This window comes from Psilocybe cubensis, chromosome 12 (genome assembly GCF_017499595.1).
Source record: "Psilocybe cubensis strain MGC-MH-2018 chromosome 12, whole genome shotgun sequence".
Classification (NCBI taxonomy): domain Eukaryota; kingdom Fungi; phylum Basidiomycota; class Agaricomycetes; order Agaricales; family Agrocybaceae; genus Psilocybe; species Psilocybe cubensis.
The window spans coordinates 1659105-1678965 of NC_063010.1; the positions used below are offsets into that span (position 1 = coordinate 1659105).

The window sequence follows — 19861 nt, forward strand, 5'->3', positions numbered from 1 at the left end:
GAGTATACATACAAAGTGCATGAGAGCACGCACAATGTACATTGAGACGCAATGTGACAAGGTAGTCACGTGAGTCTGTCCGGCGGACGCATGGACATAGTAATCTATTTGGTTTCAAGCCTAGTCCAACCGGAGTCAGACGCATATTGAAACCCAGTTCTGACTAGTGATGTGCCAGTCAGATAACTGTTAGCGAAGTCAGAAGCAGTTACGTTCCCATCAGTAACCATTATGACCATGACTGTTTTGAACGTGTGAAAAATGAAGATAACGGTACAATATATTCAGGTCCTAAATTTGAAAATAGACGTAGGCTATAGGTTTGATACTTGAAAGCTGTACAAATATAATCTATACAACTTTTATACACAGCCTAACTGTGTATGAATCCAAGTGGTTCTTTGAGTAATAACTCTTGAGGTTGATTTGTGGTAAAATACTGTAAAATTGATGATTCTAACTAGTGTACATTTGCTTACTTAAATACTACTTATTAACTAAATATTCCAGATCCTTCTCAGCCATTCTTGTCATTGGCCAAATTGTCTTGATAATTAAGGTACTCACTAGTGAACATGCCCTTTCCTTTCATGACCTTTCTTTGACTAATTATGTGACTATTGTGAGTGAGAGGACTTTCATCGATTCCCTAACAATGACCATGACCTGACCAACTATACCATAAAAGGTATTTTCTCAGGGGAATCGGACTGGCTCAGTAGTAGCAAGATAGATTATATAATAGATTATATAATACAAGCAAACTAAAAAAATATCAACTGTGATGCCGTGGTTCACTTTTGGAAAATAGCACTGATGGCACTGAGTCAGCATTGACAGCCGAATGGGTAACGTAATGACCGCTATAAACAGTCACTAACCCAGGGGGCACCCACCGGAGCTTACCGAGAAAACAACCCCTCTTGAGGTCAAGGGAGTGGCTGTGTTGCCGTGGGGGCAATCACCACAACATGATGGCAGTGTGACCTAGTAAAAGAGGTATATAATGAAGACATTAGTCCTGCTTGTTGAGGATCCATGAGAAATACGACATAGTTTAGGATCCATAATATGTTAAGCTGTGTTAGATACGCCTACACTAGGTCCTTCCTCTCTTTTGAGACCTCTCCACACAGATCAGTAATGGTGACATTACTGTGACCATCAGGGTTTGCCGCTCAAGGGAGGGGTTGTTTTCTCGGTAAGCTCCGGTGGGTGCCCCCTGCACTAACCGTCTCTGACTTTGATGCTAACCGTAACTTTTATGACCGTCATCCATGGGCTGACCGCCCACCACTGACTGGGGGTATTGGGATATGGTACGAAAATCCCCCCTCTTTTTCTCCCTTTCCTTCTCCTTTTTCTTTTTCTTTATTTTTTTATTTTCCCCCACAAACACCAGTCTCGGGCCATTTTTTCGAATGCCTTAAAAAACCCACTATGACCTAAAGGTCATGGAAATTTTATTCCGACATATTTCTATTCAAATTACTTCAATTGCGCAAACATATTCCTGCTTGTTTCCAAAGTTGCAATTTCCGCTTCCAGTGTTTTGCGCTATAGATAAAAAAAAGGCAAGCCAGTTAGCACCATATCCAATCCTGTAACCAACAAATACCATAAAAGAAGAAAAAGTGCGTGCACAAAAACAAACACAAAAGCACCCGCCACCGCAGGTCATGCAATACACATTGTGTATGCAAAGGCGGACTACAGAAAACTGAATACAAAAAACAACAACCCACCTTGTCTGTGTTGGCAGCGCGCACGTTCGCAGGTACGGTCTCCTTATACTCAGGCTGCGACTCGAGTTTGACGACCTTTTGCAGATTCATCTTTGCAAGATCAAGTTTCTTGTCGCACTTGGCAATTTCGTTGTCCAGATCCACAAGACCCTTGAATATCACGATATCAATTAGTATCATCCGTGAACAAATAAGTGAATGCAAGGCATTATACTCACCCGAACGAGAACGTGAACGATGATAGAAGGCGTAACGACTGCACTTCCACAGCCGGCTGGGATGTCCGCGGCGTCCCTCACAACCTTGGCACTCTTGCATCCCTTGGAGAGAGCAACGATTGTCGCTGTCTGGGGGGTGAACAAGGCTTCCTCCTCTTCGGACTTGACTTGAATGAAGACTACATAAAAAGTTAGATCAGCGAGTGATGGCGAAAAAGAAAGAACCAATAAACATACATTGAATATCGCTCTGGAGGGTATACGAAGCCGCCAACGATCGCGCAGCCTTGAGCGTCGAGAACACAAGATCAAACTGCTTCTCAGCCTCCTCAAACACAAACGCATCATCCTACAATACACACAAATTAAAACATCAATCCCTTAAAATGAGACCCCAAAGAAAAAGACAAACGCACGTTCACAGGGAATTGGGCCACCATAATCGAAGGTGTAGGATCGTTCGGCATGCGAGGGAGACGCTGCCACAGCTCCTCGGTGACGAACGGCATGAAGGGGTGCAGCAGCCTCAACCCGCTGTCCAAGCAGGTGTACAGAGTCTGCTGAGCGGACTTGCGGGTCGCAGCGGGCGCAGATTCGTCTGTCATGGGCTTCATTGCTTCCTGTGTGATTTTGAAAAAAAAAAAAAAAAAACACAGAAAATAAGGAGAATGTTAGAATATATGCGCATATAAAAAACAATCTGGGACGCACGATGTACACATCGCACAGCTCGTACAACCAGAAGTTGTACACGGCGTTTGTGGCGGACATAAAGTTCCTCTCCTCAAGCTGCGCGTTGATCTCCTTAGCAGCAACATTCAACTTGTGCAAAATCCATTTTTCAACGAGACTCTCGTTTCCAGTGGGCTACAAGACAAGCAATATAAATATACAACAAGATAAAAATCTAACACAGAAACACACCTTGAGCGAAGGCTGAGGCACGAACTCTTCATCGAGCTTCAACATCGCAAACTTGGTCGCGTTGAAGATCTTATTACAGAACTTCCTGTAACCCTCCACACGCAGAATCTCCAAGTTGATATCACGTCCTATCGCGAACCAACAAATCAGCCATCGTTCACACTCACCCACCCACCCCGCCAGACTCACCTCCACCGGAATAAGCACAAAGCGCAAACCTCAGCGCGTCCGTCCCGCACTGGGGAATACCCCTCGGGAAGTCCTTCTTCTGCCCCGCCTTGGCCTTCGCCACCTCCTTCTCATCCAAATTTCCCTCCTCTAACTTCTTATGCAGCTCCTCGAGCCCCAGTCCCTGGATAACATCGATGGGGTCGATGACATTCCCCAGCGACTTGGACATCTTCCTCCCGTGCGCATCGCGGATCATGGCGTGGCAGTACACCTCTTTGAACGGCATCGAGTTGGTGAGGTACGCGCCGAGCATGACCATGCGCGCAACCCAGAAGAACAAAATGTCCCATCCAGTCTCCAACAAACTAGAGGGGTAAAACCTCTCAAGGTCAAGCGTCTACACAAGAAAATTTACCCCATTACTAAAACCGACCTGACAAAAAAAAACAAACAACCACAACGCACCTTCTGCGGCCAACCCATGATCGAGAAAGGCCACAAGCCCGAGCTGAACCACGTATCCAACACATCCTCATCCTGCTCCAAAACAAACTCTCGCCCCTTCGCAATCTCCCTCGCACGCGCCTCCGCCTCCTCCCTCGTCCTGCCCACGACCCAGCTCGCACCGTCGCTCTGGTCCTGCGCCGTCTTTCCATCCGGGTTCAGCCCGTCCGCGAAGCGCACAAAGTACGCGGGGCAACGGTGGCCCCACCACAGCTGGCGCGATATGCACCAGTCCTGGATGTTCTCGAGCCAGCGGTACCACTCGTTTTCGGATTGTTTGGGGTTGATAATCAGCTCGCCGGCGCGGGTGCGCTTGATGTTCAAAAAAAAAGAGCATTAGCGACGCATAGTCGACTTGGAAGTGGAACGCACCTTGATAGCCTCGTCAGCCAAAGGCTGGCAGTTGACCCACCACTGAGGCTTAAGCATAGGCTCAATAATATCCCCAGACTTGCTATATACCACACACCACCATCAACCACCCCTCCCAACCAAACAAAACCAGACAAAACCAACGCACCTGCACACAGGAATCTGCATCTTATTATCCTTCTGCTCAACATACAGCCCGAGGTCCTTAAGCCTCTTCACAACCTCCACACGCGCATGGAAGCGCTTCATGCCCGCAAAGGCGCTGCCGCCATTCGCGTTGATGGTGCCGTCGTCGTTGAGGATGTTCACGAACTCGAGGTTGTGGCGCTTGCCGACTTCGTAGTCGTTCGGGTCGTGCGCGGGCGTGATTTTGACTGCACCCGTGCCGAACTCCATATCGGCGAGTGTGTCGGCGATGATGGGGATGCGCCGGGTGGGGATGAAAGGGTGCTTGACGAATTTGCCGTGCAGGTGCTGTGTGTTGTTGTAAGAGTGTCATTTGTGAATAGGTTAAATTTTAAATTATGTGAGAGGAAGAGGAGTAATCAGTCAAAATTCAAAACCAGAAAATAAGAGTCCATACCTTGTATCGCGTGTCATCGGGGTGCACAGCGATAGCGGTATCACCAAGCATAGTCTCAGGACGCGTCGTAGCAATCACGATGCGCTCATCTACAAGCACACACCCACTCATCAACATCCAACACAAAACTCGACAACATGGCACATCGAAACCAAAAACTTACCGCTACCCTCAATCTCATACGCGAAACTCGTCAGCACACCAAACTCGAACTTTTCCTTCGGGTCGTATCCGGGGACATTCAACAGCGTGCGGCCCTCCAATTCCTTTTGGTCGACCTTGGCAAGTTGGGAGGTATAAGCGGGTGGTGGCAATAATATGAACGAGAACATACCTCGAGATTTGAGAGTGTCGTGTTGAGCTTTACACACCAGTTCACGAGGCGGTTGGCGCGGTAGATGATGCCGTCTTCGTGAAGTCTGCAGAAAGTCTCGATAACGGCTTTGCTCAGGTTCTATCCACACCATGTGCTGAATGTAAGCAATGAAGAACAGTTATGACGAAGGAAACACGCACCTCGTCCATAGTAAACGCGACCCTGTCCCAATCATAACTTCCCCCAAGTCTATGAAGCTGATTCGTAATTCTTCCCTGATACCTACAAACTCCCCAATTAAACCAATCCCAAAGAAAAAGCAGCACAGCACAAACTCACTCATTCTTCCAATCCATAACAGTCTCCAAAAACCTCTCGCGTCCGAGATCATGCCTCGTCTTGCCCTCCTTCTTCAACAGCCTCTTCTCCACGACACTCTGCGTCGAGATGCCCGCATGGTCAAAGCCCGGCGCGAAGAGCGTCCTGCGCCCGCGCATGCGGTTCCAGCGCACGAGCCCGTCCTGGATGGCAACCGTCAGCCCGTGCCCGATGTGCAGCGAGCCGGTGACGTTGGGCGGCGGCGCGGGGATCACGAACGTGTCGCGCGTGTCGGGCGCCCCTGGTGCGAGGGGGGTGGTGGGGAGCACGTATTCGGGTTTGAAGAAGCCTTGCGCGGACCACCAGTCGTACCATGCCGCCTCGACTGCGAGGGGGTTGTACCCCGCCGCCATAGGCTGCGACAAATCTGCAAAAAAAATGTTATATATATATTTAGATTTGAACCAGGTCGAGTCACCGACGAGGGACTGACCTTTTTTTTCGCCTTTGGGTGTTGTATTCACAAACGGCTGCTCAACCTCCTTCTCCTTCTCTTTTTCCTTTTCCTTCTTCTCGCCTTTGGGCTTTGCTGGCGCAGCGGGAGCCTTGGCCGCCTTTGCCGCAAGCTTCGCCTCCTTCTCTAACCTCTTCGCCTCCTTCTTCGCTATACACCCAATCAACCAACCAGCCTAACAAAAAAAAACATGTACACAAAAAACCAAGGACATACCAGCACTCTTCGAATTCGGATCGCGCACATTGTTAGGGTCGATCGGGGCAGCAGCAGCCTCAGCTGGAGGCGCAGGTGCAGGTGCAGACGCAGGCGTCACAGCAGAATCCGACATAACTTTTTTCACAGCAGAAACCGATCTAGTTCCAATTCCAGTTCCAGATGATAGGTATCGATAGTGGAGAGAGAGAAATCTGAATCTGACTCGATGCAGCACGAGCATACAGATTTTGCTTCAAAGAAGAGGAATCGATCGGATTTCGCCGATCGTACCGAGTTGCCTTAATCAGGTGGGAGGCTGATCATCTAATCTAATCTATCCACACAAACCTTGACGCTCATCGTACCCCTCTATGAGACCAGACACGTCTTTACATGCGCGCTTTTAGAAAACATTAACCAATGCATCTTACCTAGCCAGCCTCTATCCTGTCATTATTGGGCTTGACTTGACTTTCGCCGGTTTCTCGAACGGTTTCTCACTAGTACCTCGACTATATCCATCCTGCGCTTGCACATCTACCTCTGAATTTAGCTCACAACCTCAAGTCTGTCACCTCATACAAACAGCGTCGGCAGATCTATAATCCGCCCAAATCCAGCCGTCCAGGTATACATTCACATATGTCCCAAGGTACATAGCCGTCCTCTCTACCTCTCTTATCCCTTCCCCCCCAGAGACGCACCATCAAGATCATGAGCGCGCGCGAGGCTAGCTCTGAAATTAAAGACGTTGACTTTGAAACCATAACCGCGAACATGACCCTCGCCTTCAACTCATCCAAAACCTCAACTCAAAGCTTGACAGTGACTCCCAATCCACCGCCAAACCAAGAGCAACACCAACACCAGCCACACACACCATCACGCTCATACCTCTGCTGACCACGCGACGCGTGAAGCATGAGCATGGCACTCACACCTACTCTCCACTATTCCCAACACACTCCATACCTACCCGTTCCCTTCCCTTTCACAAAACAGGTGCGAACCGAACCCATATAACCCTGCTCGAGAGCGAGATGAGGTCTCACAGAATTTTCGACTTGGTCGAATACTCAGATGAAACGAATTTCCTATTTTACAATCTTCGAATTCCCCGTTTCGCTTTTGATGTTTTCTATCAAGTACCTCACTAACCATACCCATCTGGTATTATCAGTGAACTAATCCTAGCACTCCGCACAGATAACACTCGACACAGGAACTTGCACGGAGAAAAGAAGCCTTCATTTCCGAGTCTGTATCACGGTCTCCGAGTCTCCTTCTATCTCCAAGTCTCCTCCTGTCTCCAAGTCTCCTTCTGTCTCCAAGTCTCCTTCTGTTTCCAAGTCTCCTTCTGTCTCCGAGTCTCCGAGTCTCCGAGTCTCCAAGTGTCCGCGTCTCCAAGTTTCTCTGACTCTCTGCCACCGAGTCTCTAAGTTTACGTCTCTGACACTCTGACACTCCGACACTCTGACTCTCAGAGAACATCTTATCTCCCTGACTCTCTGAGAACTTCTTACCTGACTGTCTTCACAACTCGCGTTCTCCCACTGTCCTCTCACATTCCTCATCCCACAATCCACATTCCATTCAAGAAACTAGAACCCAAGAACTCAAGAACCAAGAAAATCAAGAATCATCACCCATTCCCATCACCCGTTCCCATCACCCATCACTGCCCATCACCCATTCCATTTTCATTCATTGAAACACTTTCACCATTTCCACCATTTCCACCATTTTCACCATTTTCACCACCTCCGAATCCACCACCATGGCCTCCGCCACGTGGCACAGCAAAAAGCGCCGGCCCGCCCGGCGTGCGATCTCGTGCGATGTGCGATGTGTGGTGTATCGGGAGGTGTATCGGGGGTGGGTGTGGGTGTGCTTAGGTGGGTGTGCCAGAAAATAGACTGGTGGTCTTGAGAGAACTTGAGATTTGGACTCGGGATTCGGAATTCGGACTCGGATGTCGCGTGGGCGAGCGTGCGCGGGGCGGGGCAAGGCGGGCGGGGTCTTTATGATCTACGTAGTATCTGGCATCTAACATCTAGCACTGGCAGCTGGCATCTAGCATCTAGTAGCTAGTAGCTAATAGCTATGTAGTAGCTATGTAGTAGGTAGCTGGTACATAGCGAATAGCGGGTATAGTATATACCGGCTATATAGCTGTAGCTGTGGAAAGTGGAAAGTGGATATAGATATAGCACGCCCGTAATCTCATTGTGAAATTTTCAGGTGAAGTAGGACAGGACAGGACAGGAAAGGAAAGGATTGGGTTGGGTTGTTTTGGATTGGATAGCATAGCATAGCATTGGATAGCATGGGACAAAGCAGGATGAGACGGCACTCTCACTGCTCACCCCCAGTCCCCAGTCCCCATCCGCCTGCGCATCCGCCATATCTAGCGCGTTACATCAGAAAAGAAACCGTGCTCAAAAATACCAACGTGACCCATTTATAAACATTTATGTATAATTAAGTATATACAAGTACGTAGTAAGTAAGAGGTTCTCGCGACGAGCGCACGGGCGGACACGCAGCTGCAAGAAGCTACAAAGTCACATCTACAACCTCCCCATCCCTATCCTCATACCCATAAAGACTCGTGGACCCTGACCCTCTGACCCTCTCTGACCCTCTCTGACCCTCTGACCCTCTGACCCTGACATACCTACTGACACTGAGACCTAAAGTGACGCTGACACAATCTGCTTCTATAGACTATCGCGTATATAACGTGGTCTGTTCCGCCATGCCCAAATCCGATTCCGAATGGAAGCCTGAAGGAAGGAAGGAAGGAGGGGGTCAAATGTCCTACATACCGTGTTGGCGTTGTTTGTGTGTTTTATTTAATATTGCGACAAGTCATCATATCATGATGGATGTGAGTAAGTTGGATATGCGGTACGCAACGGTCAAGACTCGTCACTCAAGAATCAGTGTACGGTGCATCGCACGAGGAATTCGAAGCACGAGGACAAAGAAAAAGGAGATAAAAAAAGGAGAAAGGAGCAAAGGAGTGACAAGTCCGAGCGAAGGCTAAACGTTAAACTAAACGGGCTGTCATAGGTTGTCATGTACGTATACCCTATGAGTATGGACATCCCAGGATAATCTCAGTCGCAGTTCCAGATGTGTTCAGTCGCACCGCACGAGGATAACAAGGATACGACAAGGATAAGGATAAGGATAAGGAAGGAAGGAAGGACAAGCAAAAAGATGCCGGTCCAAGTATATCATACCCCCTTCCAAGTTCCAAGTTTCCAAGCGGCTCAACGGACAAATCGAACGGGGCCCATATTCCATTTTCAAATTCCAAATTCCCAATATTCTCGAATTTCCCAAAAAAAAAAAGAAGAAAAAAAAGGCTTATGCGTCGCGGGGCTCGTTGACCTATTACTATAGTCTATCCGCCGATACACATTATATTTCATTGCATTACACTACGACACGAGCACGAGCACGAGGATAACCACGAAAACGACAACTACAACAACTACAACGAGCGGGAGAACAAGAACAAGAAGAGTGTAGAAGAGAAGAGAAGAGAGGACCGAGGGGGATACGCAGCGCCGATGGCCGACACGCTCACGTCCGTCGAGGTGTTTGCCCGCGCCAAAGAGGTCCCATGGAGCACCGTATGTCCTGCCCTCCTACATGAAAACAACACACACATACCCACCCATCACAGCAAATCTTCTTCAAACACGCCACCGTCACCGCCACACTCGCCATCTACGTCCGTCTCTCTTCTCTCTCCCACATCCCATCCTCTGACTGCCTGTGTATACATAGATCTATGACTACATCTGCACGCTCGACCGCGAGGTAGGCCCACACGCATATACACAAAGATACCTCCCAAGCTCACCATAGCACAGGTGGCGTATGTCTGGTCGCGCCCGCGCTCCATCGGGACCTACCTCTTCGTGCTCAACCGGTACCTGCCTTTCATCGATCTGACGCTGAGCCTGCATGGTGCGCACGCTTTTTGCTCGCTGTGATGTGTGGCTGACTTGTTCTTGCTCTTTATCTATCCATCTGCTTTCTTCGACTGAATTGAATGGTATGGTGTGGTATGGCTTGCAGCGCTAAAAGTGATGCTTTCTCCCGAGGTAAGCCTCTTCGCGTCTATCAGACCGACAAACGCTCATCCCTCCACTATTCCTCCACCCCACCCACTGAACACGGCACCCCGCCCCGCCCCAAAGGCGTGTCTCCGGCAGTACTCCCTAATCACATGTGCGTCCCCATATTTCCATCCCCATATTCCATCTTCCATCCACGTTTCCATCCTTCCATCCACATTTTCCATCGTCATATTATCCACGTTGTCATCCCCGTATGCGTATCGATATCCACCCCCATCTCCGTTCACCTTCGCGTGTCCCATGTTCCATGTCTCATGTCCCTTCCAAGTTATTCCTTCCATCTTCCTCTTCGTCAACCAACCCAATTCACCTCGACCATTGCTTGACCTTACTAACTTTTCTTTCTCTCCTTCCCTTTCCTTTCCTCAATCCTCAATTCGTTATCGCCCACACCACACTACACCTCCCACATCCATATCCGCGCCGACATCCGCACCCTCCAACTCCAATTTCAAATCACCAATATGCAAAAAAATGCCAAATACAAATTATCATTATCGATCCTAATTCGCGATTCCCTTTTCCGATACGCCGTCTCCTCGTTTCCTCTCGTTTGTTTTTGTCCAATTCCAATTCGAATTGCTATCGCCTTCGCCATCTCCACATTCTACATTCGACAACACGCCGCATCGCGTCGTACTCAATCCAAAAATACCACCGCGCCTATACGCCTATACGCCAATGCACCCGCCTGCCTCGCTATCTATAATGACGACTCGAACATAACCTAACCTCCACGACCAATGTAACGCAACCCAACGCGCAATGCAACGCGACTTATAACTATGCTATGCAGGGTTCAACACGGCTGGGATTCTCATCACGCAAGGTAAGCTTTAAATCTTTAGACTTTCGCGCGCTTTTTCGTTTCTCTGTTTTTTTTTTTGTTTGGGTTTTTGGTTTTGGTCGTGCGTTTGGGTTTTCTTCGTGGGTTTATGGGTTTGGGTTTCTGTCATAACGACCCTTTTCCAAATTTCTTTTTTTCTCTTCTACTTTCTACTTTCTCGTCCGCTCTCTCGTCTGCCTTTGCATATCCACACATCCACACATCACGTACACACACTCTCTCGCTCTCCTACCCACTCTTCCACCCCATCCAAAACTTTCATGTTCATATATCCCCATCTTCCACCCGCATACGCGCCTTTCACATCGTTTCACGCCGTTTCCCACACACGCGTCTATATGCACATACACACGCGTCTATATGCACCCACACACGCACCTATATGCATGCATATACACGCACGCACGCACGCGCTCGCGCCCATAGACGCCTGCTTACCCTTTTTATCCACGATTTCTCACCCACCCATACCCACGCACACACATACCCATATACATTTTTTGTTCTACGCTACTCCATCCACACTTCACTTTTGCACTTTTGCACTTTTGCGCTTTTACACCTCTACTTTTCTTCCTTCCTTTCTTCCTTCCTCTCTTTCATCCGCAAAGCTAACTAACTAACTCGTTCCTCCCTTCCTCATTTTCCCTTTCCCTTCCAACTCCACACTGCCTTCCTCCCACCGACTAACCGCCTAAAACATCCACCCCCTCCCTCCGCACACATCCACACACCCACCCAAAACTTAAACCCAAACCCAAACCCAAACCCAAAACCCCAAACTCCAACCCGAAATCCAAACTAAACCTCAAATACAGGCATCCTAACCCTCCGCACAATCGCCATCTGGGAGCGCAACACGCGCGTGTCGGTCATTCTTGCTGTTGTTGGCGCTGTGAGTGTTTCCTTGTTTTTTATGTGTTTTTTTTTTACTGTGTGTTTTTTTTGGGGTTTTTTTTTTTTGGTTTGGTTTGGGTTTTGGCGGGTTTTTGGGGGTTTTTTGGGTTTGGGTTTTTTGGGTTTGGGTTTTTTGGGTTTGGGTTTTTTGGGGGGGTTTTGGGTTTGGGTTTTTTGTCAGGGTTTTTGTGCGTTTTTTTGGGTTTTGGGTTTTGGGTTTTTGTGTGTTTTTTTGGGGGTTTTTTGTGAGGGTTTTTGTGAGGGTTTTTTTGGGGGGGTTGTTTTGGGGGGTTTTTGTGCTTTTTTTGGGTTTTGGGTTTTTGTTTTTGTTTTTTGTTTTTTTTTCTTTTTTGCTGTGAGGTTGGGAAGGAAGGAAGGAAGGAAGGAAGGAAGGAAGGATGGATGGAGGAGAAGATGAAGAGAACAGAAGGAGGATATCAGGTATTACGTGCTTGAGCGCTTGGGCGCTTAGGTGCCTGGGTGATAATGTGGACAGGGACCGTTTTTTTTTGTGGGATAGGTTTCCTGTTCCCTCATGGATATGCGCATGAGTATGCGTTCTTTTTCTGTGGATGCTGGTGTCGTGTTTTGTCTTTTGTTTTTTGTGGATAGATATAGATGTGTTGAGAAGTGTTACTGATTGTCCTCTTTTCCTCTTTTCTCCTTTCTCCTTCCTGTCTACCCCCTTCGCGCCCCTCCCCGCCCCGCCCTGCCCTGCCCAACGCCCAACTGAAATCCCAATCCCAACCCACCGCGCCCCGCCCCACGCAGTGCACATCCACAACGTGCATCGTCACAGCCAAGCTCTACCTCAACTCGCTGAAATGTGCGTCTCTAATTCTTGTTCTTGTTCTTGTTCTTGTTCTCGTTCTCGTTCTCGTTCTCGTTCTTGTTCTTGTTCTTGTTCTCGGTCTCGGTATCGTTTTTTTTTTTTGGTCCTTTTTTGTTTTTTGTTCCTTCGTTTTTTTCTCTTTTCTCTCGAGTTACTCTTGAGTTTCGAGTCTCTTGAGTTTCGTTTCTCTTGAGTTTCAAGTCTCGGATCCTCCGTCCTCCGTCTTCGATTTTCGATCTTCTATCTTCTATCTTCTATCTTGGAATACCAAAAAGATGAGATACTAACGCTGTCTCTTTCTGTTTTTTATATTGTTTTTTTAACTCGCATCTCGCATCTTGCATCTCGCCTTTGCCTTCCATGGTAAACTTGCACTTGCCATGCCATCGATCGCGTTTTCGCCCCCCTCTCCATCTCGCTCTCCATCTGCATCTCCATCGCCGCTATCACCATACACGCCCACATCCCACGTCCACAAAAACACCGAAAAAATTCCCACACACATCCACACGCACACGCACACGCACACGCACCCACACCCTAAAATACACGCACCCACACCCACACGCACCCACAAAACACACAAAACCAAAAACACACAAACCAGTCGGCGAAGGAAACCCAGACCACTTCTTCGGCTGCGTGCTCAAAACGTCCAATCGGATGATCATCGTGACGTTCATTGCCGTGTTGATTTCGGAGACTAGTACGTGTCTGTCTACTCCTGCTTGCTCGAAATTCGAAAGTCGTAAACGCGCCCGTATACTAATCGAAATCGCACGCAGCTATTGTACTTCTTACGGGTATCCGCGCTGTATCGCACCGTCAGTCCCATTTCCATCTCTCGCTTGCATTGTCGTACCAGACACGCTGACTCCCATATGACAATAGTGCGGCAGTCGAATTCGCCATGGGTGCATCAGCTTTATAAACGCGGTATGTGTCTTGCTTTACCTTTCAGTGATGCGTTGCATTGCCTTGCTTTGCGCGGCGCGATGCAAATAAAGCGAGAACTTGATCCTGATTGAATATTTTTTTGCAGGATTTTTGTTTTATATATACCTGTTGAGTACGTACACCTCTTCCGCGTCCCGATCTGCGGTGTCGTCGTCATGGTCTTTCTCTTCGCTGGAAGACCTTGCTAACGTGAAGTATATTACAGTATTAACAATGATCAACCTGCTCTATCCTATATTCGCCAGCGTGCGTATACGTCTTTTATCTTTTGTGGCTCGTTGGTTGTGGTGTTGTTATTGACATTTTCATGTTTGTGTCTGTCTTATAGCCATCGTTGAAGACTACATTCACCGAGTGCGTAATTTCTCCTCTTTCTTTTGTTACCTTTCTGACCCATGTCCATCTCATTGTTTCGTTGCGGTTTCGCATCCATAAAACAGCCCACAACGCGCACTACACTCCATGCTCTGCAACCGCGTCATCTTCCTCATCTTCAGCGTCCAAAAACGCACACACACCTCCCCCGCCCTCTCCGCCGCCCTCTCCGCCGCCGACCCCGCCGACCCCGCCGACCCATCCTCTCTATCCATATCCATATCCACCAGCGGCGCACCCAGGAACAGCCACAACTATAAACACGGCAAGCGACGGCGCGGGAGATGGCGCTGGCCGTCGCGGGGGAAACGGGGCGGAGGGGGGGAGGAGGAGGTGGATAGTGGGGTTGTGTTGTCGACGATTTTGGACACGTTTGTGACTATGACGAGTGTGCCGGATCATGAGTATGATCAGGATGAGGAGGAGGATCGGGATCGGGATGGGCGGGGTGGTGGAGGGGGGAGAGCGAGTGTAGGTGCGCGAGGAGGAGGAGAAGGAGGAGCCGGATTAGGAGGAAGATTGAGTGTGAGTGTGAGTGTAGAGGGAGGCGGAGGTGGAGGTGGAGGTGGGAGTGGAGGGACGGGAACGGTGCATGAGATACGGCTGGGTAGGTGAATTGAATGAAATTGATGGGACAAGCAAGTATAGGAACATCCAGCAAAAGCAAAACTGCCACCAAAAAAATACGGAAAATTGGAGAAAAGGCATATACAGCATGGAACACACACACACACACACACACAAACGCAAACGCAAACGGAAACGGAAACGGAAACGCACATGTAAACGGAAGCACAAACACAAATATATGGTCTCCGCTCCTCCCACATCCTGCGCTGATCTAGACTAGACTAGACTAGATGAGACGAACGAACGAACGAAGCGACGCCGCGGATGCAGCTGCAAAATTATGTATTATACCCATCATCACCTCCGCCCCATTGCCTCCAACGGACTACGGACTACGGACTGCAAACATGGAACATATTCGCTTTGATCTCACCCACTACACTCTCCACTCCATCCCACGGACTCGCCTTTCCTTCCTTTCCTTCCTTACCTTCCTTACACCCTACTTGTTTCCCTCATACCCTCATTTCTTCCTCCGTCTTTTCCTCGTTCCCTTATTCCCTCCTCTCCTTTTCTCATTTCCTTGTTCCTACTGCCTTTCACCGTTCGTTCCTTTGTTCTCTCCCAAATACGACACGACCGTCGACGATCATTTACCTATTACTCTATCAACCTAACCCCATAGTATATCCTTCTTTTTCGACGGGCGGCCTTTGCATTCGCGCTCGCGCTCGCCTTTGCCTTCGCATCCATACCCAGTCGCTTCCGTCTTTACCACTACCACCATCCTACTATTACCACCACAACCACCGCCTACGCTGCTACTCACGCACCTACCAACCTATCAACCAACCATCCTACCCGCCGCCCGCCGCCCGCCGCCCACCACCCACCGCTCCCGCTCTCCCGCACAGCGCACAGCGCGCCCTTGTATAACCACCAATAATTGTATATCTACGCCTGAACCAGAACACAATGTAGCCCTTTGTCTCGTTTTCTCGTTTTCTCGTTTTCCTCCTTTTTTGTTTCGTTTTCTTGTTTCGTTTCGTTTCGTTTCGTTTTCTTGCTTCCTTTCGTCTTGTTTCGTCTTTTTCGAGCTTCAAACTTCGACATTCGCCGTCATATTTTTTTTAGTTGGTTATTTGTTAGTTTCGAGTAACCGCGGTTTTTATTTTACTCAATCGAACCAACGTATGATTTTATTCATCGGACAACGAATCGATTTCAAAGCTGCCACACTAAACCAACACTCGACTCTCCAAGTCTTCAGTCTAAGTGCCGACTGGAATCGACTCAGTCCTGATTAGCATGAAACTGGAACGGATTCAAATCACGAAGGTGCCTTAGTTAGCTCAGTAGCTCAGTCCGAGTGAAACTGTGAAACTGCAATAATGACCATTGACATGCGTCTCGTTCGCTCTTTCATTTATATAGGATGGATGGGTAGATGGGACCATGGGTAGATGAGTAGATCATGGATGGTACAGATAGGATGAATTGAACGCAAACTGTAATTCGAACTCGAGTCTCGAATTCAACGTGCAACGTAAACGCCGTCCCGCGTAACATTTTCGAAGCGCGGTACATTGACGGACAGGTGAAAAATTCTGCTGTTCTTTGCCTTTGCCTTTTAAATCGCTTTTTTCTAAAGATTTAAAGTTTGTCATTACGTAGCGTACACGTGGAAGCGCGGCGTTGAGACCGAGCCTCGAGGCGCGCGTCTAACTTGGAAAGCAATTTGGGTTTGAGAGCGCATTGATGCTTGATCGTCAAGTCAGAAAATTTCAATGCGCGTAAGTATGTATGTCTGGAATCTGGACCGCCTGTCGTGCATGGTTTATGCGCACGATCCAGTAAAGCCATTAGCCAGCTAGGTAACAGTGCTAGTAGCAGTGGGTTCGGAAATTAAATAAATTGATGTTATATTTAAGAAGTGACTTTCCTATATATTCTAGATTCCACTAGAGCTGGAGCGATGGTCTGGCATAGAATTGCACCGCCTATAATGGATACAATATTGATTATTGAAATCCACCGCTACACCGCAAGGAAGTGAACGCCTGCGCAACCAACGCATATAAAAAAAACGAACTTAGCAAAAGATGACACCAATGTTGTGCAATTAAAAATTTAGCCCACCGATCCAGGGTCTTGTACAGGCCATCCTAAACACCACATACACGTTTTGTCTTTCCCACTCGCATTGGCGCTCCACAGGTGCTGCCGCGGCTCGCTTACCGCCACGTTCTCTCCGACGGAACCCGGAACAGGGGTTTGATGCGTTGCTGCGGCCACGCCGCGCGCATTGTTGCCCAGCACCATTTCAAGCAACAGGCGACAGGCAGCCATTGCCCAGCTAGAAGCACTTTGAGTCAACTAGCTAAGTAAATGTGTATATATGTATGTAGGTTCTGGTTGCTGCCTTAGCCTACTGCTCTCTAATATACGCCTTCGCATAGATGAAAAACGCCATGTAGACCCACCGCGCCGCCGCCCAATTTAAGGGCCAAAACGACGCCTGAGCTCGAGTCAAAATATAGTCAATTGATTAATGTTACGCTGGGTGCTTACCCAGGGTTTCTCCCCATCTCTGAAAAACATTGAAGAATACACACACGCACGGATTTACCTTTCGGGCGCGATAATCGAGTGCATCATATTCTCTGATTTACACGGGCTGGAGCTCTGGAGCACGCCTACATGTGCATATATACACACAACCCCGTTGGGTGTGTGTACCAAGGTCTCAAGACTCACACATCCAATTTCTTCCCAGCAGTGAGAAAAAGTAGAAGGGAATGACTCGGACTTAGTAGGAGACATGTATTTAAAGTTGGAGGCCTCGATGTGATGCGTCGGCGGATGCGCCATTTATGCAGGTAACTCCGTCCATCATCATTCCACAAATCGCGACATCGGTCCGAAGAAAATGCAAGTGATAGAATGGCAGTAAAGCTCACTCTCTAGAGCGCCAATGCGTCGGTGGGGCGAGAAGGGCAGGAGGGTGCACAGAGGGGACCGAGCAACATCGCGATGCCCATCCCAATCGCTGAACGGCTGTCAACAAGGTTCGGAAGCGGGACGCCCTTAGGCTAGAAAACCTGAAACTTGCTATATAAAGCTAGCTCAAAACTTACTAGGTCCCGACACTCGTAACAGGGCGCAAAAACCATCTCCATTGTTTTAAAAATAACTTTGGTGGAGTCTGAACAGTCGTCTTGCTACCATGGATGCTTCCCACCGACTCAATGAACCGCCGAATATTAAAGACCCTGGAGATAACAGAACTTTACGTACCGGGTCTTTTTGCGTACTTACAAATTTAGAGAACAATGGCTCGTTCAAAGGCACGGAAAAATCTGTCTTTCTCGTGGATGAGCACACCCAGTCAATAATTGCAGCCATCAAGCACTCAAAAGCAGAGTTCAAGACTCTCTAAGAGGTCTACAGTAGTATAACTCAGATCATCACAGATGAAAAGAAAGCTTAACAACACACGATTTCAATTAATACGGACATATTGTGTCATTTCAATTTTCATAGTGTCAGCACTCATTATATTTGGATTCTAACTTGAGATTCGAGAAGTCTGGCCGACACCGTTGTCTAACGGCCGTGGCAATGCGAGTCTTGGGATGTAATATATACACAACAAATGAAGGGGAAATTTTTGATGGTGGCTGAATGCTTGATCGAGTGAACGCCCTGAATAATTGGGATCTATCGGTGAATGGGTATCCCAGATACAACTTGGCGGCGCAACTATTTGGTATACAAGCTCAAAACTTGAATAGATCATGAATACCGACGACTCTGCTAAAGGTCGCTAAAAGTCGTTATCTTAAGCTTTAAAGTACCGAGTTAAGAATGTCCATTACGGCTTGGACCATGAGAAAGAGGTTATTTAGAGAAAGCGTGGGCAACTTCGAGAGTTGTAACCTTAGTCGCGATGAGTCAAGTAAGGTCAAGAACGCTGGGCTAAGGTTTGATTGGCCGGAAACGAATAGACGGAGGTAAAATAAGTCTTTTCATGTTTTGGGTGAAGATTGGATCCAATTATGGAAGTGATCCGTCCTAAAATAGAACGAACGGGATAATCCATCAAAACTTAGAGTCAGAGCTCTTGGCACGAAATTGCTCAATGATTCGCCTGAAATCACATTGCAAATTGCTCCTCCCCAATTTTGATCCTAACCACGAGTACCTGGATTCCGAATTGTATTTTTCTCCGCGAATCCTTTGGTGAAAACCCGTTTTGAAGGTTGTGTTCGAAGATGACACGCTCTGAACAATGCGTGTCGTTATTTCAGAAGGACGTAATGGGATTATGTTACGTTGTGGAGAAATACATGTTCATACGACTGCTTCCGCAACGTCAAATTAGCCCAACGGACATATCATCTAGGCAACCAATGCAATTTGGGGAGAAGTCCAGGTCCGAAAAGGGTCATGCGCATGACCTGAGCTCAGGGTCGTGCCGCCAGGACCTTTTTCTCCCCTCACCACCGCTTTGCTGAAGACTCCGACCGACTGTTCACTCCCTTGAGAACTTTGCTTTGTTCCTTCATGTCTCTCTGAAGCCTGCTGGTCCACCACTTCACTCGGGTACTTTGGTGTGCAGTTTATCGACGCTGGTTCGCTCCTGGATCCGCATCTCCCCTCGTCGACTGGCTGCTTCGAGTGCAGGTGCGTACTTGCCTAATTACTACCTCGATCCGCAAATGCTGTAACACCGCCAGTAGGCTCCGCTCATTGACATGTATTTATGGGTGCGTTACCTCAATTGTTCAAGGCAATTCGTTGAATCTGATTACGATTTTTATTGTAGAGCACTGAGTACATCCTCTCCTCTCATTCGCTGACTGCGTCGTCTATGATCCTGGTGCGCCTCCTTTTGGCTTATCGCATCTCTTGTATTGAAGCTAGTGGGGAAAGGTGTACGACTATATCATCACATTCAGCAATGAGGTGCGTACAGTTAAATGCGTCCTATGTGCACTCTAATCTAATCCCCCTATGTGTGCCCCTAGGTCAACTACATGTGGCTACAGCCATGGAAATTCGGGACATTCCTCTTTTTCGCCAATCGATATATCCCATTTATCGATACTTTCATGGGTCTATACTGTGCGTGAAGAACCTTTCCTTTCATTCACAAACCGCTCATGATACTTCCCCTTTCACAGTAAATTTCTCTACCTCCTCCCCGGCGGTAAGGGTCTCCTCTAGAAATATCCGTCCATTACCCCTCATCATTTTCGACAGACCTGTAAAGTTTATTATATCATCATAACATGTACGATCTCCCTGCTTTTCGCGTCGCTGCATTATTCACCCAATTTACCAGGGCTCATTGCTATTGG

General features: G+C 48.1%; 2 protein-coding genes across 2 annotated transcripts; one reads left to right on the plus strand and one right to left on the minus strand.

Moving 5' to 3' along the window:
• Nucleotides 1-1488: 1488 nt before the first annotated feature.
• On the minus strand, nt 1489-5996 carry JR316_0012502 (Valine--tRNA ligase, mitochondrial; the record flags this gene model as incomplete). Its single annotated transcript, XM_047898127.1, has 18 exons — nt 1489-1557; nt 1746-1895; nt 1964-2142; nt 2201-2312; nt 2380-2583; nt 2675-2830; nt 2888-3015; nt 3077-3455; nt 3524-3874; nt 3935-4016; nt 4083-4408; nt 4518-4606; nt 4681-4795; nt 4852-4971; nt 5034-5115; nt 5173-5578; nt 5645-5815; nt 5882-5996. The coding sequence occupies 18 exons, from the start codon at nt 5994-5996 to the stop codon at nt 1489-1491; spliced, it is 3234 nt and encodes a 1077-aa protein (XP_047743016.1).
• Nucleotides 5997-8944: 2948 nt separating this feature from the next.
• JR316_0012503 (uncharacterized protein) lies at nt 8945-14543 on the plus strand (the record flags this gene model as incomplete). Its single annotated transcript, XM_047898128.1, has 16 exons — nt 8945-8963; nt 9035-9100; nt 9275-9507; nt 9561-9608; nt 9665-9697; nt 9751-9847; nt 10817-10849; nt 11686-11762; nt 12536-12590; nt 13204-13302; nt 13382-13420; nt 13488-13532; nt 13639-13665; nt 13759-13799; nt 13882-13907; nt 13994-14543. The coding sequence occupies 16 exons, from the start codon at nt 8945-8947 to the stop codon at nt 14541-14543; spliced, it is 1488 nt and encodes a 495-aa protein (XP_047743017.1).
• Nucleotides 14544-19861: the final 5318 nt, after the last annotated feature.